Here is a 16,634-nt window from a genome sequence, read left to right on the forward strand (position 1 = left end):
TTTTAACCTTTCTCTGTCTTCAAGTGTTACTGCAGAAAATTTCAATATCTTTAAAAAAGCAGGGAGTGGGGCTTTGTGTGGGAGAGAAGGGAACATGCTTTTTGTACTCACATCGCAAAGGGGATGCAGGTTGATCCTGGCCCAGCCTCAGCGGTAATGAGCCCTCAGTGGACTGCTCTCCTGAAATCACTTTTTTTACTGGATAGTATTTGGGCTTAATCACATATTCCTGTGTTTGGCCATGATGAAGATTCATCATTAATGTCTGAGATGAAAGGGGTATCATCCTGTTTTGGAAAGAGATAGAAAAGACAAAACAAGGTAAGAATTAATAAATTAGACTTAGAAACTACTTGTAAAAAAATTGAAGACACATTCAACTATAGTCCAAATTCTCAAAATACAGTTTGGGAAATCTACTACCTTAGAAATAAGCACCTAATTTTCCAAGCATTTAGCACCATCATTGTCTTGTCAGCTCCAACTCCTAAGAAAGAAAGACTACAGGGATTATATAACTTTCTTCTTGACATGGCAAGAGAAATATCATGGACAGTTCAGAAAACAGAAAGGAACAGGGAAAAGCCCTGATCAAAATGAGTTGCAGCTCAAATTTGTTAACACAGAGCTTTCCAGACAGGTCAGAGAAGCAATAATGCATTCAAACCTTATTCCATTTTTTTACAATTCTCATTCCATAGAAGGTATATAAAGTAGAACCTAAACCCATCTGACTTTCCCCTTCTGTTCCCAGAAATCATTACCTTTTTCACCATATCCCTCTAGCAAAAGAGCAAAGCACTGCTCCTCTTCTCCTCTTTCAGATGTTTCTCATCTAATCACAAGATGTGTCCCAGAGTCACATTACTTTGCCCATCCACTTTCTCTTTGCCTGCACTATTGAACATCTCTGACAAATGTCCCATAACCACAAATGTCCCATAACCACACAGCCTCCCTTAACAACAAAACAATTTTTCCTTCCTGTTAAACAAGAAGATTCCTTCAAGCTCAGGATTCTCTCACTGCTAATCCTGACTCATATGTTTAGATTCCTCCCTATGACCTCAGCTTTTCACTGCACAAGGCCGTACCAACTTTCAACAACAATTCCCTCCTCCCCCTATCAAAAAGTCCTTGGCTATTTAGCAATCATCAGCAGTAGGAATAATTTCTTCACTAACAAACTGGCCTTCACTCTTCCAGCAATTTATAAGGCGGCAGATTGGGCAGCTCTTAGCTACATGCAATGAAACTGCAAGCTGCTTTGGGGCCCCAAGGCTGAAGAACCCCACCACCTAGCAAGTAACAAACCTACTAATAACACACCTTCTAGAGTCATAGCTAGTGCAGATCAGACTGTAATGACACACACACCTTGGAGAGTAGAATCAATTACTAACTTATAACAGTGGCTATCAGGACTACATCATCCTTTGCTCAAATGTTGAAGGCATACAGAGTGGGATGCTGTAAGCCTCCTTTACTGCATTCTCAGCTGAGAGTACGTAACTAGTTTGGTCTTCAAAAATGGAAAAATGGGAAAAAAGTTATGGGATTTGAAACAATCATCCCTCAGAGCCACAGTTCTGCAGGGTAAATAACTGTCCTCTGAGAATAAGTCATGGACCCTATATTACAAAGGACAGCTGAGCAGCACTTCCCCACAGAGGTGAGACTGCAGAGTTTCAGCTAAGAACTTAGATGACTACTGCATTGTTTTCTGACATGCAGAGCCTGAGCCAGCCCCTATCTCCAAAGTAATGCCTAACCCCTTGGTCATGTTATTCAAGATGCTTAGTAACTGCTGTAGCCAATGGATCTGTGGTTAGAACAAACAATGGGGTTTTGTCCTACACAGATGCTCTTTTTCTCAAACTGATCCAAGTTAACAAGAGCGTTCATTAATAGTGACATTCTAAGCCTCCTATGTAGAACAGAAACATAACTGCTCAGCTGTCTCCAAGTCAATATTTCTAATACAGTATTTACACAGTCTCATTACATTCAGTACAAGTCCTTTTGCCAGGCTAAGAGAAAATACTGTATTTTCTATGTAGTCTTTAGGGTTCCTACCAGAAGATCAAAAGACAGCCTTCACTGGTAGTGGAGGTCAGGCTTGGAATCCAACACAGCCTGATAAGAAGTATGACCAAAAAACCCTCAGCCTGAGATAAAGCTGAAGTTGTTGCCTTCAGTACTGCTTACATATGAATTTAATTTCTTTGAAGAATCACTGCAATCACTCCTGCATTTATTTTTTTTTCTAATGGACCCCATTTGATGCCTACACATAAGGACTTCCATTTCTGGTTTTGCATATAAAGGAGTATCTATGCTGAATGTAGAAACAGGACTTAACAGCAGAGGTCAAAATACTAGATACAGATGCTGCCATTGAAGTGGCTGAGTGTTTTCTGTTAAGGTTAAAACCAGTTGTAAAGCATTACAGAATCCCAGAATGGTTAATGTTGCAAGGGACCACTGGTGGGGTTAAACTCTGCTCAAACAGGGTCTTCCTAATGATCTCTGATTAGCAGTCCCCTAATTACCTTTGCTGCCCTCTGCTCAAACCCACTCCCAGAGCTCCATATTTCTCTTGTCCTGAGGAGCCAGAACTGGACTCAGCACTGCAGATGTGCCTCACCAGGGCTGGGCAGAGGGGCAGGATCAGCTCCCTTGACCGGCTGGCACTGCCCTTCCTAATGCACCCCAGGATTCCATTGGCCTTCTTGGCCACAAGGGCTCACTGCTGGCTCATGGATGGCTTGCTGTCCACCAGGACCCCCAGGTCCTTTTCCACAGAGCTGCTTTCCAGCAGGTCAGACCCCAGCCCCTACTGGTACAGGACTCTTCATTTGCCTTTGAACTTCAGACAGTTCTTCTCTGCCCATCCTCCAGCCTGTCAGGATCCTTCTGTACAGCACCCTGGGGTATAGGCCAGAGATATCTTCCCAGTATTGTGGCATCAGTGAACTTGCTGAGGAGGCATCTACCCCTTCATCCAGGTCATTGATGAATGAGTGAACAATATGGGACCTGGTAAAATGTTCTGCCATTCAGACAGAATGAGAACCACCTCACTGTCCACTCCTCCAATTAGCACCTCCCAGGTTTGCCTATGAGGATGTTGTGAGAGACAGTGTCGAAGAGCTTGGTGAAGTCCAGGTAGAAAACATTCATTCCTCTACCCTCATCCATCCAGGCACTTTTGTCACGGTAGAAGACAATTGGGTTGGTTGAGCATGATTTACCTTTAGTGAATCCATGCTAACTACTCCTTGTCACTTCCTGGTCTTCCACACACTTAAAGATGGCCTCCAGAACAAAGCAGTCCATTATATTTCCAGAGATTGAGGTGAGGCAGTAGTTGCCTGGGGACTCCTTTTTGCCCTTCTTGAAGGCTGGGGTGACATTGCTTTCCTCTGGTACTCAAGCACCACTTCTGACTGCCATGACCTTTCAAATATGAGCGTGAGTGGCCCAGCTGTGAGGTCTGCCATCTTTCTCAGCCCTCATGGATGCATCCCATCGTGGCCCATGGACTTCTGGATGTCAAGTTGGCCTAGGTGATTTCTAACCCAATCCTCCTTGACAAAGTGGAAGTCTTCCTTCCACCATTCCTCTTCCCTGGTGTCCCAGGTCAGAGACTCATAAGGGCTGGTCTTGTCAGTGAAGAGCGACAGACAGAAGGCATTCAGTACTTCTGCCTTCTTTGTATTCTCTGTTACCAGACTTCCCACTTAATTTAAAAACAGGCCCACATTTTCCTTAATTTCCTATTTGTTATTGATGTATTTGCTTCCTGTACTTGATATCCTTGGCCAGGTTTTTAATGGGCCTCAGCCTTCCTTGCTGCATTTCTGCATATTCTGACAACATCTCTATTTATGTTTTAAGTGTTCTGTCCCTGCTTCCTTCCTGTGTATCTCTCACTTGTGCTTGGGCATTGACAGGAATTCTGTCAATCATCCATGCAGGTCTCTTGCCCACTTTGCTCTATTTCTCACTCATCAGGATGCACCATTTTTGAGCCCAAAAAAAAAAATCCTTGAATACTGACCAGCTGTTGGAAGGTTTCAACTGTCTCAGATCCTTCTTCCCTGAAGGCAAATTCCAATGATATTTGTCAAAAAAAGTCCCTGAATAGGCTAAAGTTAACTCTCTGGAAGTCCAGGGTTGCAATCTTAATTGCTGCCCCTCTTCGTTCATGTAAGATACTGAGCTCCACAATGTCCTGGTCACTGTAGCCACGGCTGCCCCGATCCTCGCATGTTCAACAAGACCTTCCTTGTTTGTCCATATTAGATCTTTTTATTTTTATTTACCCTTCATCTTGCCACCCATCCAGCCTCACAGAAGCCCAACTGTTAGCTCACTAAAGTCCATCATAACACTTGTAATTATATACAAAAAAGTTAAAAATCATTTAAAAAACCCAACAAAACACAATGCCACACCAAAACCATGAACACCCTATGATGGAAGGTAAAATCTTAGCCATTAGAATTTACAAAAGTTGCCTTTTCCATCCTTCTCAGGTATTATAAATTTCTTCCTTAATTTAGTTTGCACTAAATGTTAATAAATTACTGCTAAGTCAGGTTTGTTTTCCAAGAGTGGCTTACTCAGTACAACACAGGAAAGCCATAAACTCTATCAATCCAATTCTTGAAAAGGAAAAACCTCCACATGATGTGCAAGTTGTTAATTTGTTTCAATGCAGACTAAACCACCTAATGTAAATCACCAAGTTATCTGCTTACAATAATCACACAAAACCAAAGTTAAGATTTGTCTAGACCGTTTTGCTTAAATACTTCTGCTCAGTTTGGATGAACTTGGTATATAACTGACATTAACTTAATAAACTTGACAAAAACTTTCCATTGCTGAAGTGTACGCCAGGAAGATAAACAAATGTCTAAATGCACCTTCAACAAACAAACAATATGAGAAATACTAATAAAGTTACAAGAGCACTGCAGAGGAAGAAGAAACATTTTCAGCTATCATACAAAAGAAAGCTCTCCTGCTTGATAAACCAGAGAAAGAATGTGAGGTACCAGAATAACTCTGGCAAGCAGAAATAAGATCGACAACATTTGGCATGAAAAGTACTGTCTAGACTAAACTAAGACAAATCTCACCCAGGTTGCTTTCTTTCTTTTATTTACTCTAAGCCTGATGCTCCCATGCCTGGCTCCTAGCTAGCAACATTTTCAGAAAATATGAATTGTTAACACAACTGCTTCATGCCAACATACAAATTAATTCCTTCTTCATTACCTCCTCCCAAAGTCACAATGAAAAATCAAAAGGAGAAGAAAACCAGTGTTTTCTAGAACTATGAGATAGTAAAGAAAATATGCAGGTCAGTTCAAAAGGCATGGAAATAGAACTAACCCCCTACCCCCACATAAATTGTTAAAATTCAGTTGCTAGTTCAGCCTGACCTTTGCCAGCTGTTTCCTCCTTACACTGCTTCTCAGATATATATATATATATCTTTTTTTTTTTAAAGATACATGAAAAAGTTTCACTTCCCAGCTGATGATGAACAGATGGGATTTCTCCAAAGCCCTTTACAACATCATACCCATCATCAATCAAGGATGGCCTATTTCATAAGGTCCTACCAGTAACCAAAGATGAAAGAGAGAAGCATTCAGCTTTCCTTTATTTTTACCATTACAAAAGATCTGCAAAATATTGATTTTATGTGCAAACATGTATTTTTTGTACATATTTAAAAGTCCTGTCCCTGAAATACAATGCAAACACTGCAAAACAAGCACTGAGACCTGCCTGTCTTACAATAAAAACCCTACAATGTTGCATTAATATCTTCTTTATAAAACTGCCTTGATTTACATCTTTGCAGTACATTTTTTCCCCAGGCAAATTTTTGCAAAGACAGTAGTTTAGATATTATTTAATAGTTTTCAAATAATACCATCAAGTTATTAATTCCTACTTTTTTACCACCTAAAGAGTTAGAATATTATTTACAATACAAAAAATATCTTCTTCGATTATCATCAAATTGATTTGGTTTGTAAATGAGGTAATACAACAAATACAACAAATTTTAATGGAGACATGTAATCTACACCAAGATATAAAGGGTAAAAAGGAATTCAAAGTTGTTTATAAAGGTTCACACAGAAATGTGAAACATTAACTTTTATCCACAAGTACCATTTCTGCCCCTCTTACATGCAATTTCTGTGGTAAAAGCCTTGTCCGAGACACTTTCAGGGATTACCTAACTCCTAAGTGTTTGCTCATAAAGCTAGCCCTGTATTTGCAGGCTCGAATGAATTGTTCATTGGTTGGATCCCACTTGCCAGCATAACCTGGTGTAAGAGCAGAACTAAAGCTCTGTGAAACAAAACTCACTGAAAAGAGCCCAACTACGAATCCATCGATGCACTTCAATTTTCACATACAACACAAACTGAAATGTCTAGATTATCAACATTGTTCCAGATCTCTAAAGAAATACACTGAGTTTTCTAGAATCACAAGCAGTGGTTGGTTTCCTAGATGTCAAAAAGCAGAAAGAGCTCTTAAGGCAATAGAAATGTATCTCTTGGTTAAATATTTGATGCAGAGCAACCCTACAGATGCTCGGTCACACAAGCTGAAGGAAGCTACAGCTCTTGCAAGTTACGCAGCAGCAGGCAAGCATTCTTCATGTAATGCAGCATTCAGAGACTAAATTTGAAGAATAATCCTTCTGTAAAAATTTAAACTATAAATGGTAATTCTATCAGTAAAATAAAGGCAACGTTTGCCTACAGCATCTTTTCATTAAAGAGATATAAAAAGTTTGCCTCACCCTACTCCCAAAGTGCCATCAAAATACAAGTGACACCAATTTAAAAAAAAAAAATCTTCTTATAGCATTAAGTCTTAAGTACCCTAAACCAGCATCAAAGAAAGAGTATGCATGAAGGCTAGAGAAGTCTGAGACAATGATGAACACAAACCAGCTGAGTCTAAGTCTCACAGTAGCAGCAACTCACAAACTTTTCATTTCACCACACACCAAATGAACAACTAGGAGCCAGAAATTATTTGTTACCTCATGCATACTTTCATTAACACAACCAATGGAGCTCTTCACAAATCTAGATGAATTAATTTGACATCTGGATTATTCTATATAGATTGCCAGCCATACATATATCTTCAACTTTCCAGACACCTCTTATCAATAAAGTTCAATGAGGCAAAAAAAGAAAAAACTCCACAACAGAAAACCTACATGCATTGCTGACTTGTTCTTGTTCCTCTGCTTTTATTGGTTAACTCATATTTTGGGGTTTTTTGTTGTTGTTTTCCAGGATGCTACACTGATAATCCTACAGTCAGGTAAGATATTTTGTCACTATCAAATCCAGCTTTTAAAAGAATGGCTGCTAATGTCACCAACACCTGTAGTAAGAAATTGCCCTCCAAGCATCCACTATGTTGCAGCACTGAGTCAAGATGAAATTTGCTAGTTAGCAGCAGACTTAATTGACCACAGCACTGTATCAGTTCAATATACTGTCTTCAGTAAATTCATGTATGTTTTTCCCTTTCCTGTTTTATGCTATATTTTCTACAGAAAAATTGTTTTTGTTTCCATAGTACTAGTGGCATGTCACACTGACACTGTGTCATAAAAAAATTACTTGGATCAAGACATACTAACTAGTGATAATTTCTAATCTGTCAACTCATGAGACAGACTTCGGTATTAGAAAAGCATGTTGAAATGACAACTAAAAATGGAAACAAACTCCCCCAATGGATGTTATACGATAAAGGCAAGTGAGCACAGCTGCTGCAAAGCAAAACCACGCATCACTAATCTACTCAAATTCTTGAGCATGTTAAACAAGAGACAAAGAGCCCAGCAGGTTGATGTAATTTATTTGAAATTTTTTTTTAAAAGAACTTTGAAGATTTATATTACAAGAGACTACTAAGAAATCTTAGATTATTAAACAGTGCTGTAAGCTTATACTGGGCAAATATACGGAACATAACAGATTCATTTTCTTGACTATATATTAATTATAATATATCCTTTTGAAATCTGCTAACATATACATGGTTTGATAATACCTCAGTTCAGGTTAATAAGTAACTTAAAACTATCTGCAGTTTTGTTACAGTAGTTCAAAAAACCCTCCATTATTTTTTTGTCTTCTGGATTAGCAATTATATTCACACAAGATGAATACACTTACATCCTTGTCTGAATTAAGCAGAAATCTGTCATTTAGAAATATAATACCTAAATAAAATGCTAGTAAAGAACTGAAAACCTTGGCCTATATTTGATATTCTGACAGGTTAATTCATGACTATGAAAAACATAAATGCAAAGAGCAAGTAACTACCCCATCAACTTTTTGCAAAGATGCAGATCGATTAGCAATAAATGTTTCCTCACTACTGCTTGTTACATCTAGAAAATGTTTTACAAGTATGATCTTGCTGGTATAAACCAAGTTTCTCAGGAGGAGTTAGATATAAAGGAATACATCATAGGTTTATAACCTCTTTATAAATTAGACCTGTGTACAAGTAGAAAAATATACAACCCTCCAAGAAAATTAATGGTGGCTAGACAAGAAGAGACAAAGACTCTGAGGACCTGGACTGCAGAGGAACTGAGCACTGATGAACAGGACAGTGTGCATCAGAAGCAACCAGCACGTGTCACAGACATTAAGAGATGTCTATGATGACTGCAGCCAAACAACCAAGAGACTCTCACATCACCCCAGTCAAAGTCTCCAGTGTACAAAATTGGATCAAAAGATCAAAATTGATCAAAATAAGATCAAAACTCAAAGCATTAACTGGGGTGCAAAGAGCTGAGGCAAAATAAAAAGGAAGGCTTTTAAAGGCAACGATATTCACAAAGTTAAGAGTGTCCAGAAAGTGCACAGGCAGGGAAAAGGCTGACTCTGATTCCAGAGAAAACTCTTTAGGGAATACATGAGAGAAAGACACAAAATCAAAACTGAAATTGAAAATTAACTGCAGTAAGTTCTAGACTAAAAAAATAAATACTTAAATACTTTTTCCACATAATGCATAATTAGAACTATGACAAGATATAATTGATAATTATTGCTTTCAAGAATGCCAGTGTAATGGTTGATGAGAAAACCACAAATTTGATTGAGATCACAGAAAAAAAAGTCAGAAATCCTTATGCTTAAGGCTATCTGTTTCCTAACATCATAAAAAATGTAAACAGACCTTACTTCTCTCCTGGTAAAGAAGTGCCAGGTGTGCAAGGTGGAGCACTTTATCCCTCTGTAATATATTCTAATTTCTAACATAAGCAACTACTAGCAGATGTATACAATACTGACTTTTCCCAAGTATTAGACACAAGAAGTGCTCATAGGAGAAAAAATTATGTCTTTGTGTTTGAGTGGGAAAATGGTTGCTGCACATTAAGAATCTTTACCACATTTACTGAAGGCTTTCTAAATTTACTTGACAAGAAGCATAATTTATGATGAGCAAGCCTTGAAAATTTCCAGATTAAATCCAGACTCCATCTTCAGTGTGTGTATTCATCAGCAGAAGCTTTTTCTGGTATATGAAATCAGCAGTAAGAAGCTCTGACAGACTGTACTGGCTACAGGATACGCTCCCTGAAACACCATAGGGGCTGCTCTTCCTAAGCTACAACACAAAATTTAGCAATCCTCAAGATGAAGGGTTAGAAAAACCCCAAACCCAAAGTTTATCCAAGTCCTCCACAGCAGTCACCTAAATTCAAGTGATGAAACAATGGCAAGCTTCCTACCACATCTGGGAAGTCTGGAAATGATGCACAAGAACAGAAGTACACGTTGTGCTCTACCCCAGAGGGTGAAAAGATTAGTGGTGAAAAGTTTTGGACATAGAAGAAATATTTGCATAAGGCCAAGAATACTTTTAACATCTATGTTTTTAAATGCATAATTACTTTCCTAGCTGAACTAGATAAACAACTCATATGATCTATTTCTTCATACCACAAAATTGAGCAATAAAGACTGTCCTTCTTATTAAGTCACCACCAAAATGGAATGCTTCCAACTGTGAGCAGAACCAGAGAAAGGGGGGACAGCAGCAAGCAGTTACACTTACTAGAAACCTAATTTTGGGGTAAAGGAGCTTCCAAAACCTTGAGACATATATACACAAATAGTCTGAACACAACATCACACAGAAAAAAGATTTTTTTAATTAACCAAGACAGTAAACTTATGCAGGATCAGAGGGCAGCAATTTCAAAAATTGTTAGTGAATTGTAGTTTGTTGAAATTCAGCTAAATAACATGTTGTTCACTAAAAATACATATATATGAGTGCATTATAAACATGTGTTCATCATCATGTATATTCATAAAAATAACATCCAGAGAAATAGCGTGGTTTTGCCTACATCCTTTTTGTGTCAGTACAAGATCCCTGATGTAAAAGGGTCACTTCAGTAGAGCTAAAGAACAGACTAAAGCTAACAGAACTGATAAAGCATTTATTCACTGCCATGACCTAAGAAATTTCTCTGCAGAGAGAACCTTGACAACAGATTAACAAAAACCAACATGCTTTATTTATACTTCTATTAGAGATACCATAAAAAATAATCAAACTCCACCACAATGCTATTTATCAGCTTATCAAGCTTGTTTCATAATGGAGACCAGCTATGGTAAATTTTAGCTACATGACTAAACACTTTAAGGCTTAATAGGAGCACTTTAGGAGTATTTCAGTATTGGCTTAGTGTCCCAGCATCAGGAGAGATACAACATACTCCTTTTCATTCCAGACATTAAAGAAAGAAAAAGTAAGTTTAGTAAATCAACAGTAGCTGCCGGCGTATGTAGATCACTGCAACATTTCATATAGCTAGCAAATCTAAAAACAGCATGCAAGGAATCTAGATTTAAAAATAGACTGGTTTTCCTCATTTACTTGCTTAATTTAACACTGCCATAAAAAGACTGGTTGCTTGAAAACAGTCTTAAAATAATTATTCAGAAAGCAAACCTAGATAATATAAAGACAGTAATATTTTTGTCTGACAAATGTTCATTATTTTCAGTAAAAATTACAGGGCTGAAAGTGAGGCACTCAATAGTCCCTCACCCCCTGCCACCCATCCACACACTTAAAAGGGCCCAACCAATCCTATGATTATAATTACTATCATAATTATGCCCTAGCTTTACCTCTAAAATAATTAAGTAAAATGTAAGAATTTCTAGTGCATTAAGGTCAAGGACAAAAGTTAAACTGTATGAAATTCTCATCTTTCCTACTGATAGTGCTCTACTGAGCCATACAGATTGCTCCAGAGACAGAGAAGTTTGCAGACAATAGGCATACATTTTTTCTTTTTCACTTCCCCATCTGTAAAACAAAGATCTACATCACCATCCAATAAGAGACTGCAAAGATTTTAACACTGAAATGTTGGTGCACTGCTTGGTCCTTACGCAAAAGAAAACCAAACAGTTAAACTGACTTTCATACAAGCTATTTCCCAGACACTAGCATAAAATCCTGATTTCACTGAAGTCAACAGCAGAACTCTCATTTATTTCATTGCTGGCCATGATTTCATCCCAGGACTTTGTTGCTTGTCAAACACAGCTTTGCATCCTTGGACTTTAAACCCATAGATGCTACATTCAGTGGTCCTCACCTTGCCTTGGATGCCAAAGCAGAGATTCCTCGTGGTTCCTAACTCTGGTTCCTGAAACCCACATTTGTCACCCTGGAAGGCAGTGAAATGCAAACAAACTTAAAGAGCACTGTATCCCTGACTTCAGCCCATGATCAACACAGGGATAAAGTGTGTGAAAGTGATCTAATTCATTACTATAAAAATAAGTCCACCTACAGTTCAAATTCATCTTGCAAGAAAGCAGCTATGAAGCATTTCTAACACACGGCTGAACCAACAATGTCTGGAGGAACTTGGATCTCCTATTCCAAACCACTCTGCCTACTTTAAAAAAAAAAAAAAAATACCATGACCAAAAGCCCAGACTGCATTCCAGAGGTCTAGGAATAGCTTGTTTTCCTATTTGCAGTTGGTAAATTTGAAGTCTGTGAGGCATTCCTCTGGTTTTTTAAGGATGTCTCTGATTTCTCCTCAAAAATTCACTTTACTTCTTTCTCTACATGTAAAATTTTGATCTCTTTAGAACGACAGGCTTTGTTATACGAAATATTTTTCAGAATGACTTTTTAGAAAACGTAACTCAATACATTCCTTCTTTCTGATACTGTCCCAGTCCTTAGTTTTGGTGAAATATACCAAGTATGTATACACAATACCAGGCATTTATTTTAAGTTGCTGAAGCTTGTGATTTACAGGCTCATGTTATACACAGGCATAACAGTAAAGCACATTTCACAATACTTATTTCTTTTTCTTCCTGTTGCATAAGGGATGGTTTTTAAACATCAGCTGAATGCTGTCATTCCAACAAGTCTAAACTATAAAAAGGACATGTTATAAAGTGTTTGAAATTACATCCTTAGGGCTCAATTTAGAATCTTCTCCTCACATTCTTTTGATTTGTGTGCTTCGTTATTGAAATTGTCTGCTAGAGTTCTTTTTTCTATCCTCGTTAATGAGTTCAAAGAAATACATGCTTGAACTCCTAAATATATTAAACTTAATTTAAATTATCTTACAACATCCAGTGACTGCTCAGCAAACCAGAAAAAGCAGACTTCACTTCTGGAAATAGTACACTATTTAGCTAGGGAACTGCATGCATAATGAATCATAAAATAAACACATCTAATTAAAGAATACTATCAATAAATATTTCATATGATTTCAATATTTTAAAACTGCTTATTCATCACAGTAACATAGAAACATAAAAATTAACAAATAGTTACCTTCAGTTTTTAAATTTATTTTTTTTAATATTTTCATTACATACTATTTGTGGTTTTTATTTTCTAGGGGGAAAATAAAAGAAAAAAGCAAATAATTATGCACCTTTCACAACGAAACAATTCAGATGTACAGTTCATCTCTAGAAACTCATTTGTTTATGGTATGACTTGAAAGAGCATGTGTTATAACTAAGATTATTAACTTGAAAAATTTAACTACAGCATTGCCCTCTAGAATTTTCTTATAGAATTCTGAAAATTAAAACATGGTTTCAACAGAACTGAAAAGCCATCTTTTATTTGGCCATATTTTGTGCTCCATAGAAAAGGATAAAGTTATTCTGTTACTAAAAGAGGTGTCTCAACAGCAGATCAGAATTTGTATTTTCAAATAGGATGATTGACAATAACAGCTTCCTGCCAAAACCAACAGAAAATTTACTCTTCACAATATTTGCATAGTCTAATACATGTTGAACCACAAAACTGATCAAACAACCTTATGAACATACTAAAACAGACAACCTGCAAACAAAATCCACTGAGATGGTAGGAATATAAATAAAATAGTGCCATCTCAGGATCACTGATAATAGGCTGTATTTTAGAAACATTCTGTGGTGCCAGCTGGTTTGTGAATTACACAAACTCAGCAGCCTGGCTGAACTTGTTCCTCTGAACTATTGGAAACTGGCATTCCTGCCAAAGAGAATTGTTGGTTCTGCCTAGGGCAAATTCACCTCTACCTTGGTAAAGCAACCAGGATGTCAAAAAAATCTGGATACTTCTATGAAGCCGACATTACACATTCCCAGGCCACTTCACTAATTTGAATCACGATGATACTGAGCACATTCTTCCTGTTTCCAGCACTTGAATGTTCCTGTAATAGGCTAGTATTTCTCAACACTTGGAGTTTTTTGGCAGGACTTACTGCTCAGTGCTATTTTTGGAAACTCCAGCAATAAATACCATAGGTACCTACTCTTATACATAATTTAATGATGAAAAGAAGTAGCTGTTTAGAATCCCTGAGCTTAACACACTACTTTTGAACAAAGAGTCAAAGATGGAACGGTTGCTACTCATCTCCAGTACTTTAAACACTACTTTGGACTCCGCTTGTTCAAACGCCTTCCTTCTCCCAGCTGATCACATCCATGACCAAAGAGCAAACGCTCTCAGCTCCACTGTGCACAGCCAGAGTCAACAGGCAGGGTGGATGAAGGCCCTGGCTCTGCCCTTCCAGCTGACCAGAAGTGACCCAAGTCCTGTGCTCCCTCCTGCAGCCTGTCACATGGAGACTGGCTCCTGTTTAGAGCTGGGACATGGCTGAATCACCCACAGGCACTTACACCCACAGCCTGCCTTCCAGGGGAGATGCCCAGAAATGGATTGGTGCAAGATCCCACTTCCTTGCAGCCATGGGGACATACCAGGAGCACCCTGCACACAGAGTGGCTTGTCCAACTACCCTGCTCAGGATAATGACAGGTGACTACTGATACTGTTAGGTTGGCAGATGACAATCCTCTGCTACCAGTATCAGCCTGGGACTGGGGCAAGAAATGAAACATAAGGTTGGGAGGGGGAAAAAGGCAAAAAGCTCCACACGGGAGCCACAATATACCTATGTTATTTGGCTTTGGATGTTCATAAGCACAGCTGACTTGCTGACCTTTTGGAATCCTGACAGCCTGCTGCTTCTTAGCTTACAAGAATTATCGCACACACGGAGTTCTACATACATGGAAACAGAAACAGTTACAGTAGAGTCTTGTTTTCACAATTAAAGCAACATAGTTACACCAAAATATCTCCTGTGCATACTTGTAATCAAAGACTAGCTTTTTTAAGTTCAGCTTGACTCTTTATACAGCACAAATATACTTAACAATTAGCCAAGAAACATCCCAACTATCTTCCCTGACAGAAATGAAGATAAAATGCACCAAGCACCTGAAAAAATACCCAATTTCAAACTACAGGACACATAGCATAATTAATTGGCTGGATGCTGAGAGTATTTTGATTTTCAAAGTACCCTTAAATTTGTTCGTGCTCTCTGTTCTGTAGCTCAAAGCACAAGCTGCTGTAATTCTTACAAGTTGCTCTTGTTCTGTACTATATGAAGCTCTGTAGTTTCCCAGTTCTGAGTGCTATATCAATGGCTGTGAAATAACACACAACAGTAAAGAGAACAGTATTTTATAACAACATACCAAAGGGTAAAATTTGGGCTGTACTTCCAGCCATAACTACTTTTCCTGACTAGTGTAGTTAAGAACTTCAGTTCTTAACTACAGCTTCTGTGAATGCCAAAACTTTCTGTATGAGTCTGACACAGAGTACGGCACGCAAGCTACAGTAATTTAATTTTACTAAATTATAAAACAATTTAAAAACCAATTACAATAAATATAGTGCACAACAACTGAAACTGATTTAAACTATATGGGTTATTGGGGTTTTCTGGTTTCATTTTGGTTTTTCCCCCAATAACATAGGAGGGGATAGGAGGAAGAGAAGCAGAAAGGATCAGAAAAGCCAAGAGCTGACATTTGAATTTTACAATAGAGGCATATATTACTTCTTCAATTCTCTGTAACAAGTTTGACAATTAAAATTAAATGTTTTCAGAAGACAACCACTGTAATTCACAGTTTAACTGAATCTAAAACTATTTATATGACTTTCGTAGCCCCAGCCAAAAGCAGCTATGGTTCCTCATAGCATGTGTTTAAGAGCAGATAATACTTCTGGAAGCTTGTGTCAAGCATGCTAAAAGTTGAGAAATAAGCCTTTTCTAGCAAGCACTACCATGTCAAAAAGATTTTAAGAACACACGCATACTGTTTTCTATACAGCTAGGAAAGCCAATAAATCTCTTTTGAATGACTGTAACTGCATTATAGTCTATGTACCAGGAGGATGTTGAATCAGAAGAGCAATGACTTCCGATGTGAGTCACTGGTATTTCAGAACTTCACAAATGCATTCAAGAGACACAAACCTAGGAGAGCCACACCAAATTCAACATGTCAAGGAACCTGACAACAAGTATGCTCAGAGCTTATAATCTACCCCTCCCAGCATCAAAAATTAACTCCAGCTTTGAAGCAAACTTGTAGAAATAGAAACATTTAACAAGCTTTCCCATGGTATTTTCTATCTAGAACTGTGTAGCCACCACAGACTTAACAGAAAGAAATGTGTGGCAATCAGCAGCTTTTATTGTCTCTGGTTTCATTCTTTTAAGCTGGAAGAATCTCCCCCCCACCCCGTTTAATGAGAAAATAATTACTCAAGTATTTTTTTAAATGTCATTATCTAAGTAAAATGGTACTGTTTAACCACTTGTGTTAGACGTGCAGTATAAATAATGTAATCTAAGAAACTGGAAGTTATGCCCACTAAACTCTGAACCTTCAAGTCTAGGTACACAACTCCTGTAGCCTTCAGGACATGTTTTGTAACATACACGAGACAAGTCTTTTGTCTTAAATGACTTAAAGCTGTAATTTGCCACTCTTGGTCTTGTTTCAAGAAGAAAAGTTTCTTTACCAGATATTTCCAGCTTGGAAGAGAAAAAAGATTCTATTTATGACTTTAAAAAAACAAACAGAAAACTAAGCAAACAGCTGTCCTATGTTTTAAAACTCTATCTTAATCAGGATGAATATTTTGCCCATTTAAA

The 16,634-nt window shown here is 37.8% G+C and overlaps 1 protein-coding gene across 6 annotated transcripts in view; it reads right to left on the reverse strand.

The window, feature by feature from the left end:
- Nucleotides 1–16,634, reverse strand: part of LTBP1 (latent transforming growth factor beta binding protein 1) — a 187,681-nt gene that overhangs the window by 140,505 nt on the left and 30,542 nt on the right. For all 6 annotated transcript variants that reach the window (XM_063151832.1, XM_063151828.1, XM_063151829.1 and 3 more), the window contains one exon: nt 112–287. In XM_063151832.1, the coding sequence (XP_063007902.1) occupies nt 112–287 (176 nt within the window). The remainder of the gene's footprint in view (nt 1–111; nt 288–16,634) is intronic.

This window comes from Melospiza melodia, chromosome 3 (assembly GCF_035770615.1).
Source record: "Melospiza melodia melodia isolate bMelMel2 chromosome 3, bMelMel2.pri, whole genome shotgun sequence".
NCBI classification, from domain to species: Eukaryota; Metazoa; Chordata; class Aves; order Passeriformes; family Passerellidae; genus Melospiza; species Melospiza melodia.